Source organism: Aspergillus clavatus, genomic scaffold, assembly GCF_000002715.2.
Source record: "Aspergillus clavatus NRRL 1 1099423829805 genomic scaffold, whole genome shotgun sequence".
NCBI lineage: Eukaryota > Fungi > Ascomycota > Eurotiomycetes > Eurotiales > Aspergillaceae > Aspergillus > Aspergillus clavatus.
The window spans coordinates 1,453,539-1,475,172 of NW_001517094.1; the positions used below are offsets into that span (position 1 = coordinate 1,453,539).

Sequence of the window (21,634 nt, forward strand, 5' to 3'; positions counted from 1 at the left end):
GTGATACCGATGTTGAACTAGTTCGAGCGAGCCTCGGAAAGACAACAGTCACGTTCAAGATCATCTCATATCTACTACTGACTCAATAGAGTACAGACAATTATTGTGCATTCTTGTTGAGTTTATTTAGCGACATCTCTGTCGTTAATATTCGCAATTCTGGAAGTAAAGATGATTTCTGTGTGTGGGACTGCGGGATGATCGATATATATTGTGGTAGATATGCTCTCCACATAATCTAACACCTCTACTCTACGATCAGATTTCTACCTGCATTGATTGAAGATGCAACTCACATCACCGGATTCCATTTTCGAAAGTTGTACTTAAATTTGTAATCTCGAAGCTACGTGCCTCTGTAATAGTCTCCCGAAGGCACCTATCAATCAGATCGCTCCTCAATGAAATGCCTTTCTATACAACTCACGATACCGAGTACACCACCCTGTCTCTGACTTACTGAGAGAAATCATAAGTCATCGAGCAGCTATAGTTTCTATTATTATTGCCACTGATTGTCCTATAGAAAGGACAGTGGCCTGCATATGCTTTTCAGTACAGGTCCCGTAGGTAGGACACTTCTCATGTGAGACCTAGGTAGTGATGAATACCTACCTATCTTAAAACCAAGCATGAAGTCAAAGTTCCTATGATGTCACTTATGTACCTGGTAGTAAATGAAAAACTATTAAATAAGAGGTAGCCCTATTACATGACAGACATCTGCTTCTGTTAAGGGTAATGCTCACAGATTAACCTGAGCTGTTATGGTTAATGTAACCAAAGTAGAAGATACCCATGATGATGATGGAAGAATAGGAAGGGCTTGAATGAAAGATGAGAGGGGAGTTAAGGGACAGAGAGGGTGGATAAAGGTTAATCATATGTGGAAGTCGAGTCTCAATAGTGAATTAGAAAAATAAGAGAGCATTTCCATACTCCCTCTTCTGCCTCCTTCCCTTTCTTCTTCTTCTTCTTCTTTTACCACCAGAGATCTTGAAAGCAGGTATATCAACTCCTTTTGACATAAATAGGTTTTCCCTTTTATTCCATTCACTGAACACATGCTATATCAGAATGACTTCATATGCTGCTGAAGACACTGGATACCACTACATAACCTCCCTGTGTTACCCAGGAAATAGTAAACGACCTATGTATATACTGCATGGCGCTTTCTCAGTGCGAGCCCCTTCCTCCTTGAGAGTACCTGGGGTGGAAGAAGGGTCAAAAATAAACCCCTGGGCTATGACCATGGTAGCCTAAATAACAATGATTTAATATTGTAGTCAGTCAATGTAGCCGTGGTTACATGCTCAAAGGCAAGGACAACCTCCTACCCTCGATTCTGTAAAGCAAGATCACAGTGTCAATGGTGACGCAGGAGATATCGTGGACGTCAGCCTTCAGTAGACCTGTACCAAATGAAGCCCAACTGAGTTATATTAATCAAAGCCGTTCTCTACCCTTGGGCCTTCCCTAGGTGGTATGGAGCTCTGTGGATGACCAGTGAGTCATTTACGTACTGGCATTTACCTATGTGAAAAGAGTAGTTGTGTCCAAATACAGTGGTTTAGCACGCGCCGGATACTATCCTGTGATCCAACCCCTTCCCCCCCCCCTTCAGTGTATCGGAGAGCCTGTGTTAAATGTTCCCTCTCATAAGGTGCAATTCCATCCGGCTCCTGAAGGGTTGATTGGAAGGACACAGTGGGAGAACCATCTGTCCAAGGAGCATTCAGTATAAGTGGACAATATCATCTCGTAGAGTCTCACCTGTTACTAGACATGTATATTTCATGTCACTTGCTTTTGATCATCCGGACTCGGACCGTGTTGGTCCTGGGACTCCTGTACTGATGAGACCGGCTAGTTGTGGCTGGATGGCGGAATAAGATACACATATCTCCTCATGAGCGCTTCTCATCATCAGCAAGACCACCTCCATTACTTGGACAAAGCTCAAGACCAGAGAGATAAGATGGTGCAAAGAATTTGTCTATCCCGTGTTCTGCTCTCAGTGTTTACAAACTGGATAAGCGATGGAAGCTCTCGAGGATAGCATAATCGGTAGAATGGATCCTCAGGCGATATATCACTTGCCAGGCACGTATTTCTTGCCTATTCAATACTCCCAACATTCAATATTAATACGCGTACTATAGACATGCCCACCGGCTGATTGCCCGTAACCACTTGATCTTTCAGTATCCCCCTATTTAGCCGGCGTGGTTGTAGATACGTTAGTTTTGCCGGAAGAACATACTAGTATGTATCCTAGGTTAAACTAAGACATTGATTCTCGGGCGTTTCAGAGCAGAGACCACCTACCCGCGCGCCCTGAGTCAGGGACCAGGAAAGGGCCGTCAGGGCTAGATATTCTGCGCGAATATCTTCCAGCTCGTGGATCAGATGCGCCCGGTGCCCCAATTCCTCGAGTATTACAATACATGGGTTTGGCACCTACTCCGTAGGCTGCAGGGTTCAACTCCCGGCGAGAGAACTGAAATGTCATTTTGACTTTTACTACCGCCACTTCTGCCCATGTTGCCATATGCTGGTGGATCACTATCTCAACAGTGATATATATTTTGATGAGGTGTACTCTGTAGCTAGTCTCATCTCCTAGTTAATTCTACAGAGTACTTACTGTGTAGGTAGGTAGGTGGCTATTGGAATCACGTGACTTAAAATCTATATAGCCTGATTGGCTGGACTTTGAAATACTGCTCTCCCATTGGTTATATGGTAGTATCGTATCCACCTCTTCCACATGACCTTTGTCATTTGACAATGATTTTTGACATTTTGGCCAGATTTTTCGACATACACCACTCCTACTCATGTGAATACCAGCAAGACAAACAATGGGGTCATGGCCAAATTGTCAAGGGGAAAATGTCTTCAACAGGATCCACAACTCGCAACTCGTCGCAAATATGCCCCTCGCCCCCCATCAGTTGATTTCATGGTGGAATCATTGGGATCTTGAAGCGATTCAGCATGTCGCTGGTTGTTCCGTGGTTGATCGATAATAGGGAGAAAATTCCCTGTTTCCAGCTCCAAACCAGTCTGGGAATCCCTACCAGTACCAGGGGCGTTCAATGTTGATCATTCAGGAACCAAACGCCATGTGGAGCGCGGAGCACAACCGATTCGATAGCAGCGGCAGAGGCGCCCGAGTTGTCGACAGTTGATTAACCCTCCGAGTGGCAGAGTGGACTACTCAACTAGATGAGCAGGGGACTCATGCTCCAGGATGACTGCTCCACCACTCCTTTTCTGTTTAATCACGGGGAGAGAACTGGAGACCAGCCAAGAAACAACGGAGAGCAGCGTGAAACTCTGACCGTCACAACCAACGGCCCCGCTAGTCCGCAAAGGGCAATCCTGAAGCTCCGGTGTTTGTCGCTTCATCTATCTCTGACTGTTTCGCTTCATGGCCATCTTTCGCCGCCTATCAGAGACCATCCATGGAGTACCAGCAATGAACCGCCCACCCGGTTATCCTTAGCTTTGGACCAGGAGCTCTGCGGAGCATTGGTCGAGTCCACAGAGGTCTCACAGCCGCTGGAATTGGATATAAGAAGCGCCAGTTCACCGTCGAAATCCTTTTGTTCTTTCTCTTCCTCTCTCCATCAGCATTCATTTCTTTCCCAGAGGTCTTAGAACCCTTCGTTCTCTCATTCTTTTTCAACCGACTTCATTGACTGAAGCCCGTCCTTTTTGTCATTCTCTCTCTCGTCTCTCTTTCTCAAGTTTCAAAATCAATCCTACGCTGTGCGTCGATCAACCAATCATACAACATGTCTGTCACTAAGATCGCTGGTATCCTTCTCGGCTCCGCCGCCATGGTCGCTGGTCACGGTTTCGTGACCGGTGCCGTTGTCGATGGCACATACCACACGGGTTATCTTGTCAACAACTACCCCTACTCGAGCAACCCTCCCAAAACCATTGGCTGGTCTGAGACCGCCACCGACCTCGGCTTTGTCGACGGCACTGGCTACGCCAGCGGCGACATCATTTGCCACAAGAACGCTAAGCCTGGAGCCCTCTCTGCGGACATCAAGGCTGGTGGAAAGGTGGAGTTCCAATGGACCCAGTGGCCCGAGTCTCACCACGGCCCTGTCATCACTTATATGGCCAACTGCAATGGCGACTGCGCCTCGGTTGACAAGTCTCAGCTGGAGTTCTTCAAGATTGAGGAGAAGGGTCTCATCGGCTCCGGACACTGGGCCTCGGATGACCTGATTGCCAACAACAACAGCTGGACCGTGACCGTCCCCAGCAGCCTGGCCGCTGGCAACTATGTCATGCGTCACGAGATCATTGGCCTCCACTCGGCTGGCAACGCGAACGGGGCCCAGAACTACCCCCAGTGCATCAACCTCAAGGTTACCGGTGGTGGCAGCGACAAGCCTGTTGGCACCCTGGGCACCAAGCTCTACAAGGCCACCGACCCCGGTATCCTTGTCAACATCTACGGCAGCCTGACCTCCTACACGATCCCCGGCCCTGCTCTCTGGACCGGTGCTTCTTCTGGCGGCTCCGATGACAACGGTTCCACTCCCGCTTCCACTCCCACTCCCACCGCCGCCCCCTCCTCCACTGCTGCCCCCAGCGTGACCATCACCAGCACCCCTGGACAGAAGACCCAGACCCCTGTCGCCACCCCCGCCCCGTCTACCCCCAGCTCGACCCCGGGTCTTCCCACCGACGGCAACCTGACCGACTACTTCAAGTCCCTGAGCCCTGAGCAGTTCCTCAGCGTCCTCAAGGAGACCTTTTCCTGGCTTGTTACCGAGAAGGTTCACGCTCGCTCCCTCTCTGCTTAGATAGAAGCATCTTGATTGGATTGGAGCACCATTTTGGTGCACTCTGACCGTGCATCGCACCTCTGACGAGGTTTCTTTTATGCTTCATACATAGGATCTGGAATCCTCGCTGTATTCTAGAAAGACTCAGAATTAAAAATTAGTGAGCATTTGCTCCCGCTGGTCACCCATTCACTGCTTTGTAGTTTTCTTGTAGTTCTGAAGTCTCGTTCTCTCTTCCGTAAGTTCTATTCCCTTATCATAGCGTTCGCATGGCTGAGTTGAGATCAATTGCCGGGCGGTTCTGGTGATCAGCAAGAATACGTATCACGGATGATATCTGTGGATGATTGGAGCAATCAAACTAGGACGGAAGAGAGATCTACATACGGAGTATCTAGGAGTCTCTTAACTGGTATTTTCATTGGTCTGTGATTGTTGTTTGAAACCATAGCCGAGTCTCGAATAGAGTGTTGTAGAGAGAAAGATGGTGGAGACTGTAAAGAAGCAAGCTTCAGCAAGCTTCAGCAAGCTTTAACTAGACTGACTAGTCACTCGGTATATTTATTACTTTAGTCAAGGCCGATCATTCAAGCATTTGAAGGATCAACATCATTCATACTTGTTCAGTGACTTCAACCAATCTATATGAAAGGATGATCATGAGTAGTACTATGCTTGTGCTATGTTTGAAACTCTCCCTTGCCCTGTCTCCTGACAGTTGTGATAGCCATCTCTTTTGGGTTGCTGCTTTATCATCGTACTTCAACTGACTAGAACATCCAAGAGAGAGAGGGAGCCTGCTGAGGCGGTCTTATGTATTTTTGTTGTCCTCTTTCTTCGTTTCGGTAGTCAATACTTTCCTCTTGAAACTTGTGGTGCCTATGTCTTGTAGCCATCTGTCGACAACTATAGAGTGCACTCCAAGGAAGAACTAGCGGAATGACAGACTCGAGATATAGCAAAGGAGACCATTTGAATACAGGCAAAGTGACACCGTCTCTCTTGAGGTACTTTGTGTAGAAACTCTGCCTCGCCTATTCGGACCTGATCATGAATGATATCTGATATCACACCCTCCCAAGGAAGTTTTCGAGACGCGTCAGTTGCTACCTAGACGGCGCCCGTTGCCAATGGTATAATGCGAAAGTTACAAAGTATACATCTCCGCGTGGCTGCAGGAAATGGTCGATGTAGTCTGTGCGCCACTCCCTCTCATACCAGCAGGTGTAGAGGGTTTTACAATATTCCTAGTATACGGGGTACCACGGAGTAGAATCGGGGGACAGGGATAGCAGTAAGTACGCAGTAAGGGCAATAATTCTCTTGGTAGCTGATAGACTGCAGTTCTTCTTGATCAAGCTAGCAATTAATAGTGGCCCTGGAGTTGCCATTCCCCTCCATGGTCAACAGACATGAAATGCTCCGGGGTGGTTGATTCGCTTGTATGCTGCCAAAATCCCAAATGTGTAAATGGCGATGCTATACATGTGAGCGAGGTTAGACGTCTGACATCCCATGAGACTGCAAAGAAAAAAATAAATTCCCAATTCCCACGTCTCTCCTATCTCCCTTGCTCTCCTAATGACTATCCCGACACCCCGATACAGTACGCATGGCCTGCCCACAGGCCAGAGCAGTCTCCGTTCAGCGCAGGGTTCAACTTGTACAGCTCGTCGAGCGAGATCCCCGCCTTCGCAGCCATATCGTAGCAGAACACCCCTGTACACCATTAGTATGTTTGCTATGCACGAAACGGAGCATGAGTCCATACCGTTTGCCTGCATGGCCCACTTGTTGCAGTTGGCCGGAATACCCGTCTGCGTTGGGCCCGGCGCAGGGACGGAAGTGGGTGTCGGTGTGGCCGAGGCCGAAGTCGGGGTGACCGAGACGGAAGTAGGCCGTGAGCCTGAGTCTCCTTTGACGCAGTAGCTAAGAAAATTCAGAGAATGCAATCTATATAAACGGGGGAAGGGGAAGACTTACGCTTCATTAAGGAGGAGGTTAGTACAGTCCGCGTTGAGCTGGGGGTTCCAGGTCCGCAGTTGCGTGAACGAGATGCCGAAGACGGCTTGGAGGGTGGAGCATTGATCGCCGGTGACCACGACGTGCCTGGGCCATTAGCGATGTTGCCCGTGACGGGGACAGGGAGCATGACTTACCATGCGTAGCAGTACTGCGTTGTGCCTGTGGGCGTGGGCGCAGGCGGCGTCACGTAGGTCGAGGTGGTGGTGGTGGTGGTGTTGCCTGAAGCGGTGGCGTTCCAGTCTGCCGTGGGGAAGACGCAGTAGTAGACGCCTGGGGGCAGCGACGAGCAATCCTGGTCGATGGACGGGTTGATCTTCATGAACAGGGCGGCAGAGATGGCGAACTTTAGTGAGATCTGCTCGCATGTATCGCCGGCCACGACCTGATGGTACTTGCCGCACTCAAGGGTGGTGCCGCTGGCCGTCGGTCCGTCGGGCGTCACCGTCGAAGTGGCATACTCATCGGTCTTGGTGGCCGTGGCGCCGGCGATGGTGGTGGGCGTGTACTGGGCGCCTGAGGGGCCGACGCAAATGTTGGTGTCGGCGATGAGGTTGGAGCAGGCCCGGTTGACGGCAGGATTGTAGGTGACGAGGTCCACGACGGAGAGATTATATGCATCAGCAATGGTGGCACAGGTGTCCCCGGCTTTGACTTTGTAGATCTGGCATTTACGAGGGAGACACCTAATGCTGTTAGTCTGGTTTGACAGGGGGGGGTTTAATGGAGAGGAACCTACAAGACCTGTCCTGCAAGGAGATTGGATCCGTCCGGGAAAACACCGTTCAGCGTCCTGAGAGGACCAGTAGCGACCCCCTGTGCATCGGCAATGGCTTGGATGTTATCCCAGCCACCACGGTATAGTACCTATCCGACAGACATGTGGCATTGACCGGGGTTGAGTAATCGACTCCCGGCGCCTCTGTAATGTTAGTTGCTGGCGGTTGGACCTGGGTAGGCAAGGCCCCCGTCTGACAGGTCTTCTGGATGGCGATCCAGTCAGCGACATGACTGTCATCATAATTAGAGTAAGCCGTTGCCTGCATCTGCTGGATCAGAGACAACACACAGGGAGAGCACAGCTGATCCTTGGACAGGGTTGTCAGAGTTGAATCCGTGTCTCCCAGCAGGGTTTGAATGTCTCCAATTTCCTCTAGAAGGACCATCAGCATAGAGATTTCCATTCGTACATTGGAGAAAGATCTTACCAGTACAGTAAACGTTCGTCTTAGGATCTTTAAGACAAGTCCGGTTGTAGGTGGCCCAGAGAATGTCTCCTGCCCAGACAGCTGGGACACCGTCCCATGGCTGAGGATCGCTGGCACACTTCTCGACAACTGTATTGTGGTATGTCGTCAAAGAAGTTCCGCAGGCTCCCTGGCACAACTGGTCTTGGAAGGTCTTATTTCCCAGCGAACCAAAGTGGTCGTTGGTGGCCAAGGTGTACAGATAGGGATCGCATTGCAGCGTTGCCTTGAGAGCGGTGCTGCAACCAGCAGACAATGTGGCTGTGGAGTTCAAGCCATACTGGTAGAGCTGGATCTGCGCTGCCACTGGGCCTGCGACGAGACCGGCAAAAGCGCAGAGGGAGGGTTTCATCGTGAAGCAGAGTGCGCGCAGCTGGGTCTGGGTTCTGGCAATACGCACCTGAGGGGCATAATAAGAGGATTTCCTGGTCCTCAAGTCTAGCCTGGTCAAAGTGATTGTTCTCGCAAAGTGCCGAAATCGGGCAGAGGAAATTAAACGTCAGCCGCAGGGTGTTATCGGATGACTCCTTTTATTAAACATGCAGGGAAACAGGATACAATCTCGAGATGAGGCCCAAAGTATGTAGTATATCCACATCCGCTAACCATGCTGGCACTAACCACTGCTGCCTGTCTATCAGATGTCCGAAAACCTTAGGGCTTCGAGTTAGGCTAGTGGTAGTGGGGTGCTAGTATTGAGTATCAAGAATGTCCGAGGAGGGAGATGAATCATAATAAGCGAGTATAGAATCATTTCATCGAGTAAGTATCAATGGCAGATCAAGCGAGGCCTAAGAAACGCTCTCCATCCAGTATGTTCTGTCTATACTTCGTACTACTACCTATGCGATCCAACACCATGTTGCTCACCATATCCCCTTAAGCTCTGGCCCCAGCGTTTATATTAGTTCCTGCATGTCTATGGAGTATGGAGTAGTTAGGGTAAAAATTTCTTTTCACTATAAACTAGTCAGCGCTAGCAGATCAGGAACGATGTCCGCAATCCCGCACATGCATATAGATAGTAGAACGCCAACCAAACCAGACTAGGAAAGTTGATAGGAAAGAATAGGACAAGACTGACCTCGGGTAAGCATTGGTACAGTCGTCCACGCGCTTGGAGTTACATGTCGGGCTGTCTACCCTGCATGCCTCGCTTATCCTCAGGTACCATCGATGCTAATGAATAGTGGACACGCTATATATTACCCTGCGAATAGGACAGACTCAAGAAATGGCAATGAATCTTCGCTTGCTTGTGCTCTGAAACAGCAAACAACAAAAGAACCTCTCATTGGCGGCATATATTGCAGATATAGTGCTGTCCATCTCGTGTCCGCAGCCTCATTTCCGCTGCTGAAGCGTTTGGGAAGTTCCTGCAGCCTCAGTTTCCTTTGTTGTAGGGCTGGACTTCCCTGCACGACATTATCATCCCTCCATCTCACGACTTCATCTATAGGACCATTGCCACTCGAGATTGCCGAAGGAGAGCTAACGGGGGTTTCCGCACACTAAGCGTGAGGAATAAGCACTACAGTTACGCAGAAATGAAGGCCCAACGAGTCAATCTACATGATCACACGCGAATGGCATCGGTGCTCGACTCCTCCTCGCTCACACCACCCCTCACGATGCCTCCGAAGACGGACGTTGGCTGATGCGAAATAGATGAGTCTATTCGAATGATATCTCTCGAGATGTCCTTAAATATGACACGGCAGCGACTCGGGAAGACCTCAGGTGTGGTGACTGGAGATTATTGTCAACTCTCTCTTACTCTTTCTTTCTTTCTTTCCTTTGCTTCTCTTCATACCTTTGTCACTCTTTTGAATCCAACCCAGTCCTGGCCAACCATGAACTGGACTGCGCTCCTTTGGTTGTGCCTGGCCTCGTGCCTCCAGCTTGTCTTTGCGCAGGACTACACCTGTAGTGCTACGAAGCCCTGTGCTATCGGATGTTGCTCCAACACAGGTGTCTGTGGTCTGGGACCCAACTTTTGCGGTGAGACCTGTATTTCTAACTGTGATCGCAAATCGGAATGCAACCCAGGATGGGGCTTGGAGGTATGTACTCAACATACTCGTGGATCTGCCCATGCTGACCTGAGCAGTGGTCTGCCTCCCAAAACTGTCCCCTGAACGTTTGCTGCTCTAAATTTGGCTTCTGTGGCACGACGGACGAGTTCTGCGGTGACAACAAAGTCCAGGCGCCCCAATGCTCCAGCGGCTCTAGCTCATCGAAGCGAACCGTCGGGTACTATGAGGGCTGGAGTGTCACTCGCAGCTGTGACCGCATGTACCCTGAATGTAGGTCTCTTTCTGAGCCAGAAACAATATGGTATACTGACTACCCAGCCATTCCAATTGGTTCCTACACGCACCTCAACTTTGCTTTCGCATTCATTGTAAGTCTGACCAAGGTGTCTCTGATGCTCGAGATCCTGACCAGGATAGGACCCCGTTACCTTCAAGGTGGCCCAAATGAGCCCCGGTGACGAAGAACTCTATAAGCGCTTCACTGGCCTAAAGAGCTTATATCCCGACTTGGAGACTTGGATTTCTATCGGGGGATGGAGCATGAATGACCCCGACCAGCCCACGGCCTCTACGTTTTCTGATCTAGCAGGCTCTGCTGATGCGCAGGCCAAATTCTTTGCGTCGCTCATATCTTTCATGGAGACATATGGCTTCGACGGGGTCGATATCGATTGGTTTGTAGTTCCCCCCCCCCCCCCCCCCATCTTTTTTCATGTGTCTTACTGACTTCCACAGGGAGTATCCCGTCGCTGCAGAACGTTCAGGCAAGCCATCGGACTACCAGAACTTCCCTGCGTTTTTGAGAAATCTTCGAAGTGCGTTGAGTGGTACCGGCCACAAGTATGGCATCTCTATTACAGTATGTACCACATCCTTTCCTTCTTTCCCGGAAATTGACCTATTCTGTAGATTCCTTCCTCCTACTGGTACCTGCAGCACTTCGACGTTGTCGAGATCGAGAAAACAATTGACTGGTTCAACATGATGTCCTACGATCTTCACGGGACTTGGGACGGCCAGAATCAGTACACGGGCCCCTATCTTAAGGCTCACACCAACATCACTGAGATTGACCAGGCGTTGAACTTGCTTTGGCGTAATAACATCAATCCTGATCATGTTACCTTGGGTCTTGGTTTCTATGGTCGGTCGTTCACTCTCACTGATCCCTCATGTACCAAGCCAGGCTGCACCTTCTCCTCCGGTGGCAACGCCGGGCCTTGTACCGCATCCGTGGGGACACTGTCCTATTCCGAGATTGAAAAGATTGTTGCCAATGGAGCCAAGGTGGAGCTGGATGCGGAGGCCGCTGTGAAGATAGTCACTTGGGGCGGAAACCAATGGGTCAGCTATGATGATGCTGAGACTCTCAAGCTCAAGCTGAACTATGCCAACAACCACTGCCTTGGTGGTACTATGGTGTGGGCCGCATCGACAGATGATTCGCAGGGTAGCGCGGCCAATGCACTGTCGAAATTGACGGGCCGATCTGTGATCTCCCTGGCCGCTAGCTCGTCATCGACCGAGCAAGTTCAATCCTGCCGGTTGAGCGAGTGCGGACAAGAGTGTCCGAGTGGCCTCAAGCCGGCGCAGCGCAGTGACGGTAAGAACCGGGGCAACACAGGAACGAATACCGGATGCCCCAAGGGCCAGTCGCGGCTGTACTGCTGCCCCCCGGATAACATGCCCACATGTACCTGGAGAGGAGGCGCCCCGTTCTGCAACGGCAAGTGCCACGACGGCGAGGTTGAAGTATCAAGCAGCTGGAGCGGGACCGGACAATCCTGCTGGACTGGACACAAGGTACTGTGCTGTCAACAGAACGCGGCCAACGCGGCTGCTGCCAAGTGCAAGTGGTACGGCAGTGCCCCCTTTTGCTCTGCCCCGTTCAACACAGCCAGTTGCCCCTCGGGCCGCCAACGGCTCACGTACTCGAGCTTTGGTGCGGGTGGTGAGGAGCCGTGCATCACCGGACAGAAGGTAAGGAGTACAGTGCCTTGAGAAATGGAATGCGATTAACATTAGCAGGCTTTTTGCTGTGACCAACCGGCGCCATATGAGAATTGTGACTGGTACTATCACGGAGGTAAAGCCCGGGGCGCGATTCCGTTTGTGTGCACTGGTGAATGTCCGGCCGGCAAGGCGTCGATTGCCACTGATCCATCAGGATGTTTCTCTGGTTGGCGTCCCCCCTTTGTAAGTTCGTCATGAGATTCAGCTAACATGATCAGGCTACGGATCGTTCTGCTGTGATTCCCCCGCGACAACCGTAAGCTTTTTCACCCTAACTGATGATTGACCCGCTAACATCCATAGAATGATCCCCTGGTGGCCGCATTTTCCGATCGTCTGGCGAAGTTCGCTAAGAACCCTGTTTGCAAGGCCAGCGATCGCCAGTATAGCAAGCGGGATGAAAGCAACACGACACTTGCTCTGGCTAAACGACATGACCTGGCCCCGTCGGACTGGTCTGGGATTATGTTACAAGTCACAGCCCTGGCTCTGGGCCGATCTGGCACATACCAGTCGTCGTTGATGGCCAGCCAATTCAATGAGACCTATGGAGAGCCTTTTGGCCTGACACTGGATCAGATCCACCGATTCTTTGACGATGCGTATGTCTCTCCTCCGCGACACTTATTTGTTTGGCGACTGACATAGACAGACCACTTGTGGATACGAACTCTCGCACAGAGAGTTTGATGTGCCTAGGCAGAAATGCCGGGAATCAGGTGGAGGACTACGAGAGAACTCGCAGCAGCGTCTGCGTGCGGCCCTGCTCGTCGGCTCGATCAAAGCGTGGCAGCATCGGGGAGACTCAATCAGGGGCTAGACGGACTGACCTGCTCGTGGCTCGCAATATCTTGCAGACGGAGGAGTCTATCTCTGGAGGAGGGGGCATCGAACCCAGCTGGAGTGAGTGACCCTCTCTGCTTAATTCAGTGAGGGGGGTTTGAACTAAATGTTGCAGGATACATCGTGGATGGCATTATTGCTGGCCATCTGCCGCTGGTTTATGAACAGCTCATCCGCACCAATAGCGGAGAGAACATCCTTGAGAGTCAGTCCCTCGCTTGTCGTTCTTCGTCCCCGTGTCTGACCTGACCGAATCCAGTTGTTTGGCAGATCACCGATAGTAGCTACCAGGAGACGGCGGCAGATCGCTTTGTTGCCTTCCATTTCCACTTTGAGCATCTGATTAATCGCGGGGGCGTCAACCGCGCTGGAATCTATGCCGTCGTCGCCTTTCACGGACAGGAGTACGCCAGCGGGTACCAGTTTGCACGCGTTGACGGTAATGCCCATCATGGAGATAACCGCCGCGCACATATCATGGAGTGCAACACGGGCAGCGAGGCAAACCAGCACACGATCTACTGGTACCCGGGCGATCTGCCCAACTCAGCGTCCGCGGGTCTCCCTCAATGGGCGCAGGCCATCACCCGGTTTGGCAATTATCTGTACGACGAGGACCTGATCACGGAGGAGACCTTCACTGGCGCCCAGCGCGGCCAGTTGACCACGTACACCATCCCCAACGACCCATGTCCTGGACGGCACTACGTCGACTGGGGCACATACCATCAGAGCCGTCAATTTACACCGAATGGGAATGCACGGGGACAGTGGGAAACGCAGGACACCCAGAATGATAATGACGAGGTATAGTAGGCAGGGCTATAGGGGTTGAAGCTGGATGGATATATATATATATATATATATATATATATTACATAGATAAGAAGTATCCATTGCCTGTAGGGCAAATCAGCTTCAAAATAGATAGATATTGGGGAATGTGTCTGGCAATCCAAAGAGATGCCCGGCTCATAGACAGCCTTACTCTCGATAAACGTCTTAGCTTAATGACGTCTTCATGTTTGTTGTCAACTATGAACCGCGAACTATCTAGACCTGATTATCGAACAGGGCGAATATACTCTAGATATAGGGTACGTATAAGCATCGTAATGTTGCGTATCTTCCAAACCCACTTTGCTGCCTACTGAGGTCTAAGTGTCTAAGTGTCTCGGACGGGTATAAAGTCATCTCCCACCCCCGTTCCATCTTCAATCAACTATCAACTATCAACTATCAATTATCAATTATCATTTATCCCCATCAACTCGACATGTACCAACTTACCCAGAATGACCTGGACAACTCGCGCGATGACGAGCCCCCCGCCATCCGAGCCGCGCAAAACCCTAACCCGGCCGTTCTCCAGGCCCTTCTCACTTATTCCGCCTCTCTCCCCAGCACGACCCTCGCAACCACGCGCTCACGCTTCTCTCCCAACGCCAGCATCTCCGGTGCCATTCACGGCGCGTACTCGACCCCCCTGATCGCTGCCATTCACGCCCACCTCCCCGAGAACATCCACACCCTCCTATCCGCCGGTGCCAACCCCAACGGCATCTCCACAGTCGACCTAGCTGACTACGCCACCCGATTCATCCGCGGCCGCGCCCCGCAAATCGACACCTCATCTTTTGCGCACTGCCCGCCGCGGAGCGTCGTCCTTGCCTCCGCCCGCGAAAAAGGCATCGCCTCGCAGACGTGCGCGCTTACGCCGGGTGAGCTCGCCGAGCGCCGCGCGGGCTTTCCGCGTTTCTGGACCGAGCCGAATGTCCCCGCGCAGCGACTACGCTCGGGTCCCGCGCGCACCGCGCTGGAGGTCGCCGCGTCCTACGGCGATGTCGATGTGTTCGAGCTGTTGAGGGCCGCTGGCGCGGACGAGTCGGCTTGGTTGGTGGGGTCTGATGGTCTCGGTGACGGTGACGGTGAAGAGGAACCGGTGTCGTGGCTCTCGACCTCGTCGCCCATCCACGAGGCGCTCCGCACTGGCCAGGTGCACATGCTCCGTCATCTCCTGGCACGCAGCTACTCGGCCAACTACCGGCCGCTTGCGGCGCCGACTCTCGCCCTCCCGCCGGTATCGTTTGCGATTGCGCGGTGCGAGCTGGCGGATGCAGGCGTGCAGGCGTGTCTGGTTGAGCTTCTCTCGCGCCCGGGTGTGGATCTGAGCCTGCGCACGCCCGTCTTCGGCGTGCACGTCCTCCACTTCGCGGCGGCGCGGCACGACCCAGATCTCCTCCGCTGGGTGGCCGGGTATGTGTCCGGTGGTCTTGCGGCGGCGGGGAGAACGGCGCTGGGCCAGACGCTGTTGCATGTGGCGTGCTTACCGCTGGTGGGGGAGGCGATTGTGTCGCGGCGGGCGAGCGTGGCGCGGAGCCTGCACTGTGCGCGGACGCTGGACGAGACGTGGTGTCCGTACCGGCTGCCGAGTCCGCTGCATGCGCGGTTTGTTGGGGCCGGGGAGTTTTCCGGAGGGAGTAGACCGATGGAAGAGCGGGAGCAGAGGGCGTTGAGGGCGACGGTGAAGGCAGTTCTTGACGGGGGTGCGGTGGACGTTAGGGCGCCGGATGTGGATGGGAATACGGCGCTGCATTACCTGGCTGGGACGCTGAATGTGGATGAGGAGACGGTGGAGATGGTGAGAGGGCGGGATGAAGAGGTGTGGGAGGGGATGCGGAATCATGCTGGGTTTACGCCGAGGGAGCTCTGGGGAGAATAAATCCAACCGAATGGGGTTGACAGCATTGTTTTTTTTTTTTGTATCTCCTATCCAAAGCCATAAGAATTCTGAATAGCTAGTAATCCGGATCAAACCGCCTCTTCAACGTCACCAGCATCTCCCTCGGATCATCCTCATCCACAATCAGGTCGTGCGCGAACCTCGACACCGACGACGCAATCAGCAGCGCAACATACGCAACATCACCCCGGACCCGGCGCCAGTCGTCGTGCGTCCAGCGCCACGTCGCTAGTGCATGGTCATAGTCCATCCGGTTCCTGTCTTCCAGAGACGAGTACCGCTGCGCACCGAGCTGGAAGTCCCCGTAGGCAGGCCGCTGCGGCTCCAGGGGCAAGCACGGGGGTTCTTTGGAGTCGGGGTCGATGTACGGCCATACCTCCTTGCTGAGAGCCACGAGTCGGATGCGTTTGTACCATGACGGCCAGTCGCTGCGGTCTGCGAGGATGTGACCGATGTTTTGGTCCATTGGTGGGGGGGGGGGGGCGAGAGGTAGTGTTGAATGGGGCCTCCCTTGAACGGAAGAGAGGGGGGTTAAGCTGGAGGTATGTTTGGTTTAGGCCTAGCAATTCATGCCGAAGGCGTGTGGAATAGAGAGTGGTGATATTGACTTTTGTAGTGATGTCAAGAGAGAGTATGGGTCAGCTGACTCAGGATTGGATATGGCATCAACGCTTGAGAGTGGCCAACTGCTTTGATCTATCATTACTTTTTCCAGGATCCTCCTGGATACTCACGCATATCTTTCCAGAGTATTAGCGGTGGTCGGAGGTAGAGATCATTACCACCAGATAGAGGGTCACTAGCATCACTAGTCCACCTGGGGATGAAACCATCACACAATCAATTGCTTTGCGACATCGCTAAAACGCTATCCTATGGTGTCCTTTCCCCTGGCGGCCAATTCGCCTGTTCTATGAATCCCGACGATCGTTTGGGAGCACATAAATGGTTACCTGGTCAAAGGAAAGGTGCGGATATCCACCACTCTCTTAGTAAGTTGCCTTGCTGAGAAGACCATCTACTCTCTCAGAGTACGGGCTATAGGTTTGATCAAAAGTCTCGTCCTCACCAACACAGATCCTGTACGTGATCCTAGCGTATTCTCCCGCCTGGATGGCGAGCTCCGGTGCGATGTCCCTATAGGCCGTGGAAAGAATCATCCAACACCCGACCAGGCTATCCTTCATCAATCCCCATTTCCGAATCAGTAGTGGTGTACCTGTCTGATGCGGAAGGGCTCCGCCTTCCACAATATAGCCAAGTGATTCCAGCGTTTTCAGGGCACACTGGACCGCTTTCTGTGGCTGATGAGTCCCTGCGTAGATCGCGGCGAGCGTCAGGTACGCCTTGCAGATGCTCCAACGTGGAACTTCAAAGGCTGGCCGACGATAAGTCCCCTCAATCGTGGCGAGGGTGGCTTCGATCCTAGCTAGATTTGACTTTCCAGATTGGAAGAGTTTTGCTAAACCGGCCACCAGCCTTCTTCTGTTGGCGAGAACGCTATTCTCGGTTTCAAAGAGGTCTTGACACACTTCACAGCTGCACTTAAAGCCCCAGTGCTGCAAATTGACTGGTTTCTCTTTTGAAGTTTGCTCCGAGGGCTCTTGGTACCAGAATGCAATTTCCGTGTTCGCAGGGAGATCTTGGGTGGCACGGACAATCATCATATCGCCGATGAAGGATCGTTGCGCGTTGCTATAGCAGGAATGGTTGATGTACGATGCTAGAGCCCAGACCCCACAAGAATGGAACGCATCACGGCCCTTGACCTGTGGTGTCATTTTCCTCATAGCACGTATGTGAGATTCTCGGGATGAGAGAGGACAGCCGAACACATTCAACGACATGGTACGTTCAATGAGGAAGCTACAGTCCTATCAGCCTGATGATCATGTCCACCAGAGAGCCACTTACGTGTCCACAACAGGTGTACCATCTACCTCCGAGACCTTCACAGGCTTGTATGACCCGTGGTAAAGATCGGTGAATGTTGGCATCAACGACGGGGTCTTGTACAACTTCTGGGCAATGAGGGCAATAAGGCTTGCCTGTGCCCCGATCGTCATCGCATCCTCTTGCACGTTGATCAGAAGGGTAAGGCCACCATCCGATGACTCCGTGTCATAGAAGACATGCGTGAAAGCTTTCTCGCAGAAGAGAAGATCGCCGGCGCGGACTGGCGCTGTCGTGAATAACCCTCGGCCCCGAGACTGGGCAGATCCCACAGCCACCGGGCCAATGTAGGTCGCATGGTCGAGATGCGGTGGGCGACGCTTTTTTGCCTCGAGTTGCAAACGCTGAAATTGATACTTGCCGCTCTGCTGTTCGGCAAGTCGTGCCTCGGCTCGACCGAACTCGCTCTTAACGGTAGCGTTTGTCGGATACTCCCTGCCCAGTACTTGGTGAACTTCACAAGACTCCTGGTATCTCTGGAGATAGTACAGGGCCTGAGCCCTGCGGAGAAGCGCTTTCTCTGACGGCTTTGAGTCCGAGCCTGGCGCGAGCTTCTCGGTATCGCTGAGTGCCGCCTCAAATTGATTCGCCTTGAGGTAAGTCAGGGCACGATTGAGTCTGATAGTGAAGGCCTCTTCAGTTGTCGGGGAGGAAGCTAGGGCCTGTGAGTAGCTATCGTTGTTATCAGCGTCTGCCTGTACAAGGAAATATCCACCACCGCCTTACCATTCGATAGCAAGGTGATAGCCACCTGCATTGAAATAGTCGTTGCCTTTCAACCTCCAGAAGCGGGCAGAGGTGTCGATCTCCGTGAGCCGCGGCCTCCACAGCAATGGGAGCAGGGGGTCATGTTCGGTGAGGAGCTTCATGTCGGAAAGATGGTCGACTCGAATCCCATAATCCCCATCGGACATGACCTTCAAGTACGGCTCCTTCACAATCATGACCGTTCCTTCAGCAAGACGGCCATGCGCAACCAGATCCTTCTCTTGATTGTACAATTGCAGCATGAGAACATCCCCATCCTCGTCCTCAACAATCGCCACGACCGCCGTCATTATGTCTGGCGGGGTGACTGCGCGTAGCACAATGTAAGACCCACGATGATGAGTCTCCAGTCTGAGGTCTTTGATCTTGGTTTTCCTCAGATCATGTAAGGCAGTGACACAAGGTGCATAGGCAGGAGGCACGAAAGATGAACGGATATTGCTAGGGGAGTCAACACGGGCCGTACTAGCCATGAGCCGAAGCATGAACTGCATGATGATCCCGTCTCGCGACTTTGTGAACTTGGGCTTCTGACCCTGACGCGACTGGGCACTTTGAAGTGTCTGCCTGTGCTTACGCAGCCATTGCATGTACTCCGGTACATTGGAGACGTCGTGAATGTCCATCTTGCACACAGAAGCAGCAGGAAGTTGGAGTGGATGTTGCTTAAGTGAGCGCTGACCCAGAGGATAACACTTGGTGGTTATGAAGTGAGAACGACGAGACTTATTTAGATTATGGAGAATGAGAAAGCCATGCAGCGATAGCTGTATATGAACTTCGAGTTGTCCAAAAGCGGGGAGGGAGGGGTGTGATGGCATTCCGGTGGCATGCATTGATGCAAAGCGAAGAGCCAGCCATGGCTTTCAGAGCCTATCACGTTGATTTCCAAACCAACAACTGACACCCGGCTGTGAGTGGACAGTGATAGGTTGTTTGTACTGATAGAACTCGTCTTTGCCGCCCAGACAGGCTTGATGTATCCAGCAATGTGACAAGAAAGGAATGATAGAGCAGAACCTCAACTGTAGAAGTATGGAATAGCCTCGACGAGTGCTCTTAGGCACTAGAGGACACCCTATCATCTGACAGTAACTGAAAATGTTTTGAACAAAGGTAGAGAAGTGGTCAACTCCTGGCCATAGATGGGTCCAAAGGTAGCCCCAGCACTCCCTATAAACAGTTACTGCCAGTACTGTATCTTTCTGTCAGGTTATTCCAGCAGATGACGAATAAACAGGGCTGAAAAGTGCAGCGCCTTCATCTTGTTCATCAAATCTGTGCCTTTCCTTAGGCGCCTTTCGATTATCACTCATTTGCCTTGCCAGTTTCCTTCCTGGGACCCTAAATCAGCTCAAACCAGATGAGGAGACTTCTCTGTCGGCTACTAGTCTCCCAAGCCTGAGCCAAATTCCCTCCGTTCTCTCCAACGGAACTGTGGGCACGGGGATGGCTGATGGCTGAGAAGAGGACTCGAGTTGGAAGTTCCTCAAAGGTCAGGAACATGGGAAGCTATTCATGCAAGTACTATGGGCTACTTGCAAAGTAAATTCTCCTCATGGATAGCCTGGTTATTTCCATGTGTTGTTCATGCAGCGTTCTAGAATATCAAGATGGCTGTTGTACACGCCCCCGCCATCTTTCCGCGGTTGTAGGCTTCTGCCCAACAACCACATGAAAATAAGAATAGAGACGTAGATCCTCTTGCTTCAACTGCTCGCGAACCCTGCCCAGGAGTGCATCTGTGTCCTCTTCGGACCAGCCCAAGGTATGAGTGAATAGGCGCAGGGAATACACATCCAGACTCTTCAGTAGCTGGTAGGAGTAGGTCATTCCGATTTCCTTCCATTTGAGGCCCTCACTCCATTGGCCCAGCGGGACCTATAAGACTCAACTCAGTACAAGCTCCGTCATACTTCTGAAGGGCCATGACAAACTTACCTTGAAGGCTTCCTCCTTCACCTCAGCAAATCCAGCACGCTCCATCCACTCCCTCTGCTTCCTAGCCACATTGATCCTCTTCCCAAACTTCTCAGCCGCCTCTTCCAACAGCTCCTGCCACTGTCTCACGGCGTCTGGAACCCCACCATCATCAGAGCAAAGACGAATATCCTGCTCCTTGACCTCCAACCATCCACCCGGCACAAGGTGCTTGAAAGCATTATCATAAAACCCCTCCCAATCGGTAAGCAATCCACCCAGAGACTGCGCATGGATCAAATGAAACGCCCGCTTCGCCGAGAACGGCCACTCCCCTTCGAGCTCATGATGCACTAACCATCGTCCCTGGAAGATCTGCATATATGTCGGGTCCATTGAGGTGACAAAGGCCCTGTGATGCTCGCTCTGGCAGAAGCTCACCACCCAGGCGGCACTCCGCGTAGCGAAGTCCAGCACCTTGTGGGTTTTTCCCAAGCGGAGAGGGAAGCGGCGCGACAAAGACCTTCCAATCGAGCAACTCGCGCCAGAGGCGCTCTATGCCACTGTGGGTATCCTGTGCGTCCTTGTCGTCTGGGAAAGGATATTCGAACTTGAAGCCATAGTACCGGTGTCCGTTTTCATAGGTGTGGTTGTTTCGGGCTTGAAGCTCGTCGATTTGCATTTTGGGATCACGGAGCGTGCAATGAAGTTGAGATGGTAGAATATAAACACTAGCAGAGCGTTCCAAAGCGTCCCAGAGTGTCCAGGGGTGTATATATATACAGTACTCAGCCATGGCACTTGTACTAGAAGCTTAGCTCGCTTGGCTTCCCATGGTTGTTAGGCACCAGTACGCTAACACAAGGCAATACCGACAATCGGCAAATTACCATCAACTTCGACTGATAGGTGCCATGGCAATTGTTAGATAGTGTGAGGCTGGTAATATAGGCGAAGTAGGTGCACATTGCACGGCGCATTCTTCTAGGAAATCATTCATTTCATTCAGGGATTTACCTTGCCGAACGTCACTGATTAGGGCTTCGATACCAATTAGCCCAGTGGACGCTAAACCTCAAGGACAATGAGAGACTAACAACTGTCAAGGGGCACTTGACGATGTATATAAAATGACCATATGACGGTAGCTTATGTAGAAAAGAAAAAAATACATGCGGCTTCAAAGAGGAGAGGGCTCTGATCTTGCTTTTCAATGACAAGTACAAGTACCCTGCTGTCACATCATAAGTTGATCCCACATTCCAGGCC

General features: G+C 51.9%; 6 protein-coding genes across 6 annotated transcripts, besides 4 other annotated features; 2 read left to right on the forward strand and 4 right to left on the reverse strand.

The window, feature by feature from the left end:
- Positions 1-3,806: 3,806 nt before the first annotated feature.
- ACLA_022980 (putative endoglucanase) lies at positions 3,807-4,838 on the forward strand (the record flags this gene model as incomplete). The annotated part of the gene is made up of 1 exon (XM_001269009.1): positions 3,807-4,838. One exon carries the CDS (start codon positions 3,807-3,809, stop codon positions 4,836-4,838), a length of 1,032 nt encoding a protein of 343 aa, XP_001269010.1.
- Positions 4,839-5,323: 485 nt separating this feature from the next.
- Positions 5,324-5,351: a microsatellite.
- A 1,054-nt stretch (positions 5,352-6,405) lies between these two features.
- ACLA_022990 (LysM peptidoglycan-binding domain-containing protein) lies at positions 6,406-8,441 on the reverse strand (the record flags this gene model as incomplete). The annotated part of the gene is made up of 7 exons (XM_001269010.1): positions 6,406-6,539; positions 6,592-6,749; positions 6,804-6,929; positions 6,980-7,528; positions 7,582-7,658; positions 7,736-7,995; positions 8,051-8,441. 7 exons carry the CDS (start codon positions 8,439-8,441, stop codon positions 6,406-6,408), a joined length of 1,695 nt encoding a protein of 564 aa, XP_001269011.1.
- A 1,501-nt stretch (positions 8,442-9,942) lies between these two features.
- On the forward strand, positions 9,943-13,794 carry ACLA_023000 (putative class V chitinase; the record flags this gene model as incomplete). The annotated part of the gene is made up of 12 exons (XM_001269011.1): positions 9,943-10,152; positions 10,200-10,395; positions 10,444-10,493; positions 10,543-10,799; positions 10,861-10,984; positions 11,035-12,105; positions 12,154-12,304; positions 12,357-12,394; positions 12,442-12,740; positions 12,791-13,041; positions 13,097-13,186; positions 13,241-13,794. 12 exons carry the CDS (start codon positions 9,943-9,945, stop codon positions 13,792-13,794), a joined length of 3,291 nt encoding a protein of 1,096 aa, XP_001269012.1.
- A 32-nt stretch (positions 13,795-13,826) lies between these two features.
- Positions 13,827-13,855: a microsatellite.
- Positions 13,827-13,856: a microsatellite.
- A 342-nt stretch (positions 13,857-14,198) lies between these two features.
- Positions 14,199-14,236: a microsatellite.
- Positions 14,237-14,770: 534 nt separating this feature from the next.
- On the reverse strand, positions 14,771-16,190 carry ACLA_023010 (uncharacterized protein; the record flags this gene model as incomplete). The annotated part of the gene is made up of 4 exons (XM_001269012.1): positions 14,771-14,932; positions 15,163-15,379; positions 15,468-15,668; positions 15,799-16,190. The coding sequence occupies 4 exons, from the start codon at positions 16,188-16,190 to the stop codon at positions 14,771-14,773; spliced, it is 972 nt and encodes a 323-aa protein (XP_001269013.1).
- A 523-nt stretch (positions 16,191-16,713) lies between these two features.
- On the reverse strand, positions 16,714-19,071 carry ACLA_023020 (TPR domain protein; the record flags this gene model as incomplete). The annotated part of the gene is made up of 3 exons (XM_001269013.1): positions 16,714-17,590; positions 17,639-18,349; positions 18,404-19,071. 3 exons carry the CDS (start codon positions 19,069-19,071, stop codon positions 16,714-16,716), a joined length of 2,256 nt encoding a protein of 751 aa, XP_001269014.1.
- Positions 19,072-20,053: 982 nt separating this feature from the next.
- On the reverse strand, positions 20,054-21,047 carry ACLA_023030 (uncharacterized protein; the record flags this gene model as incomplete). The annotated part of the gene is made up of 3 exons (XM_001269014.1): positions 20,054-20,326; positions 20,387-20,650; positions 20,724-21,047. The coding sequence occupies 3 exons, from the start codon at positions 21,045-21,047 to the stop codon at positions 20,054-20,056; spliced, it is 861 nt and encodes a 286-aa protein (XP_001269015.1).
- Between the last annotated feature and the right edge of the window lie 587 nt (positions 21,048-21,634).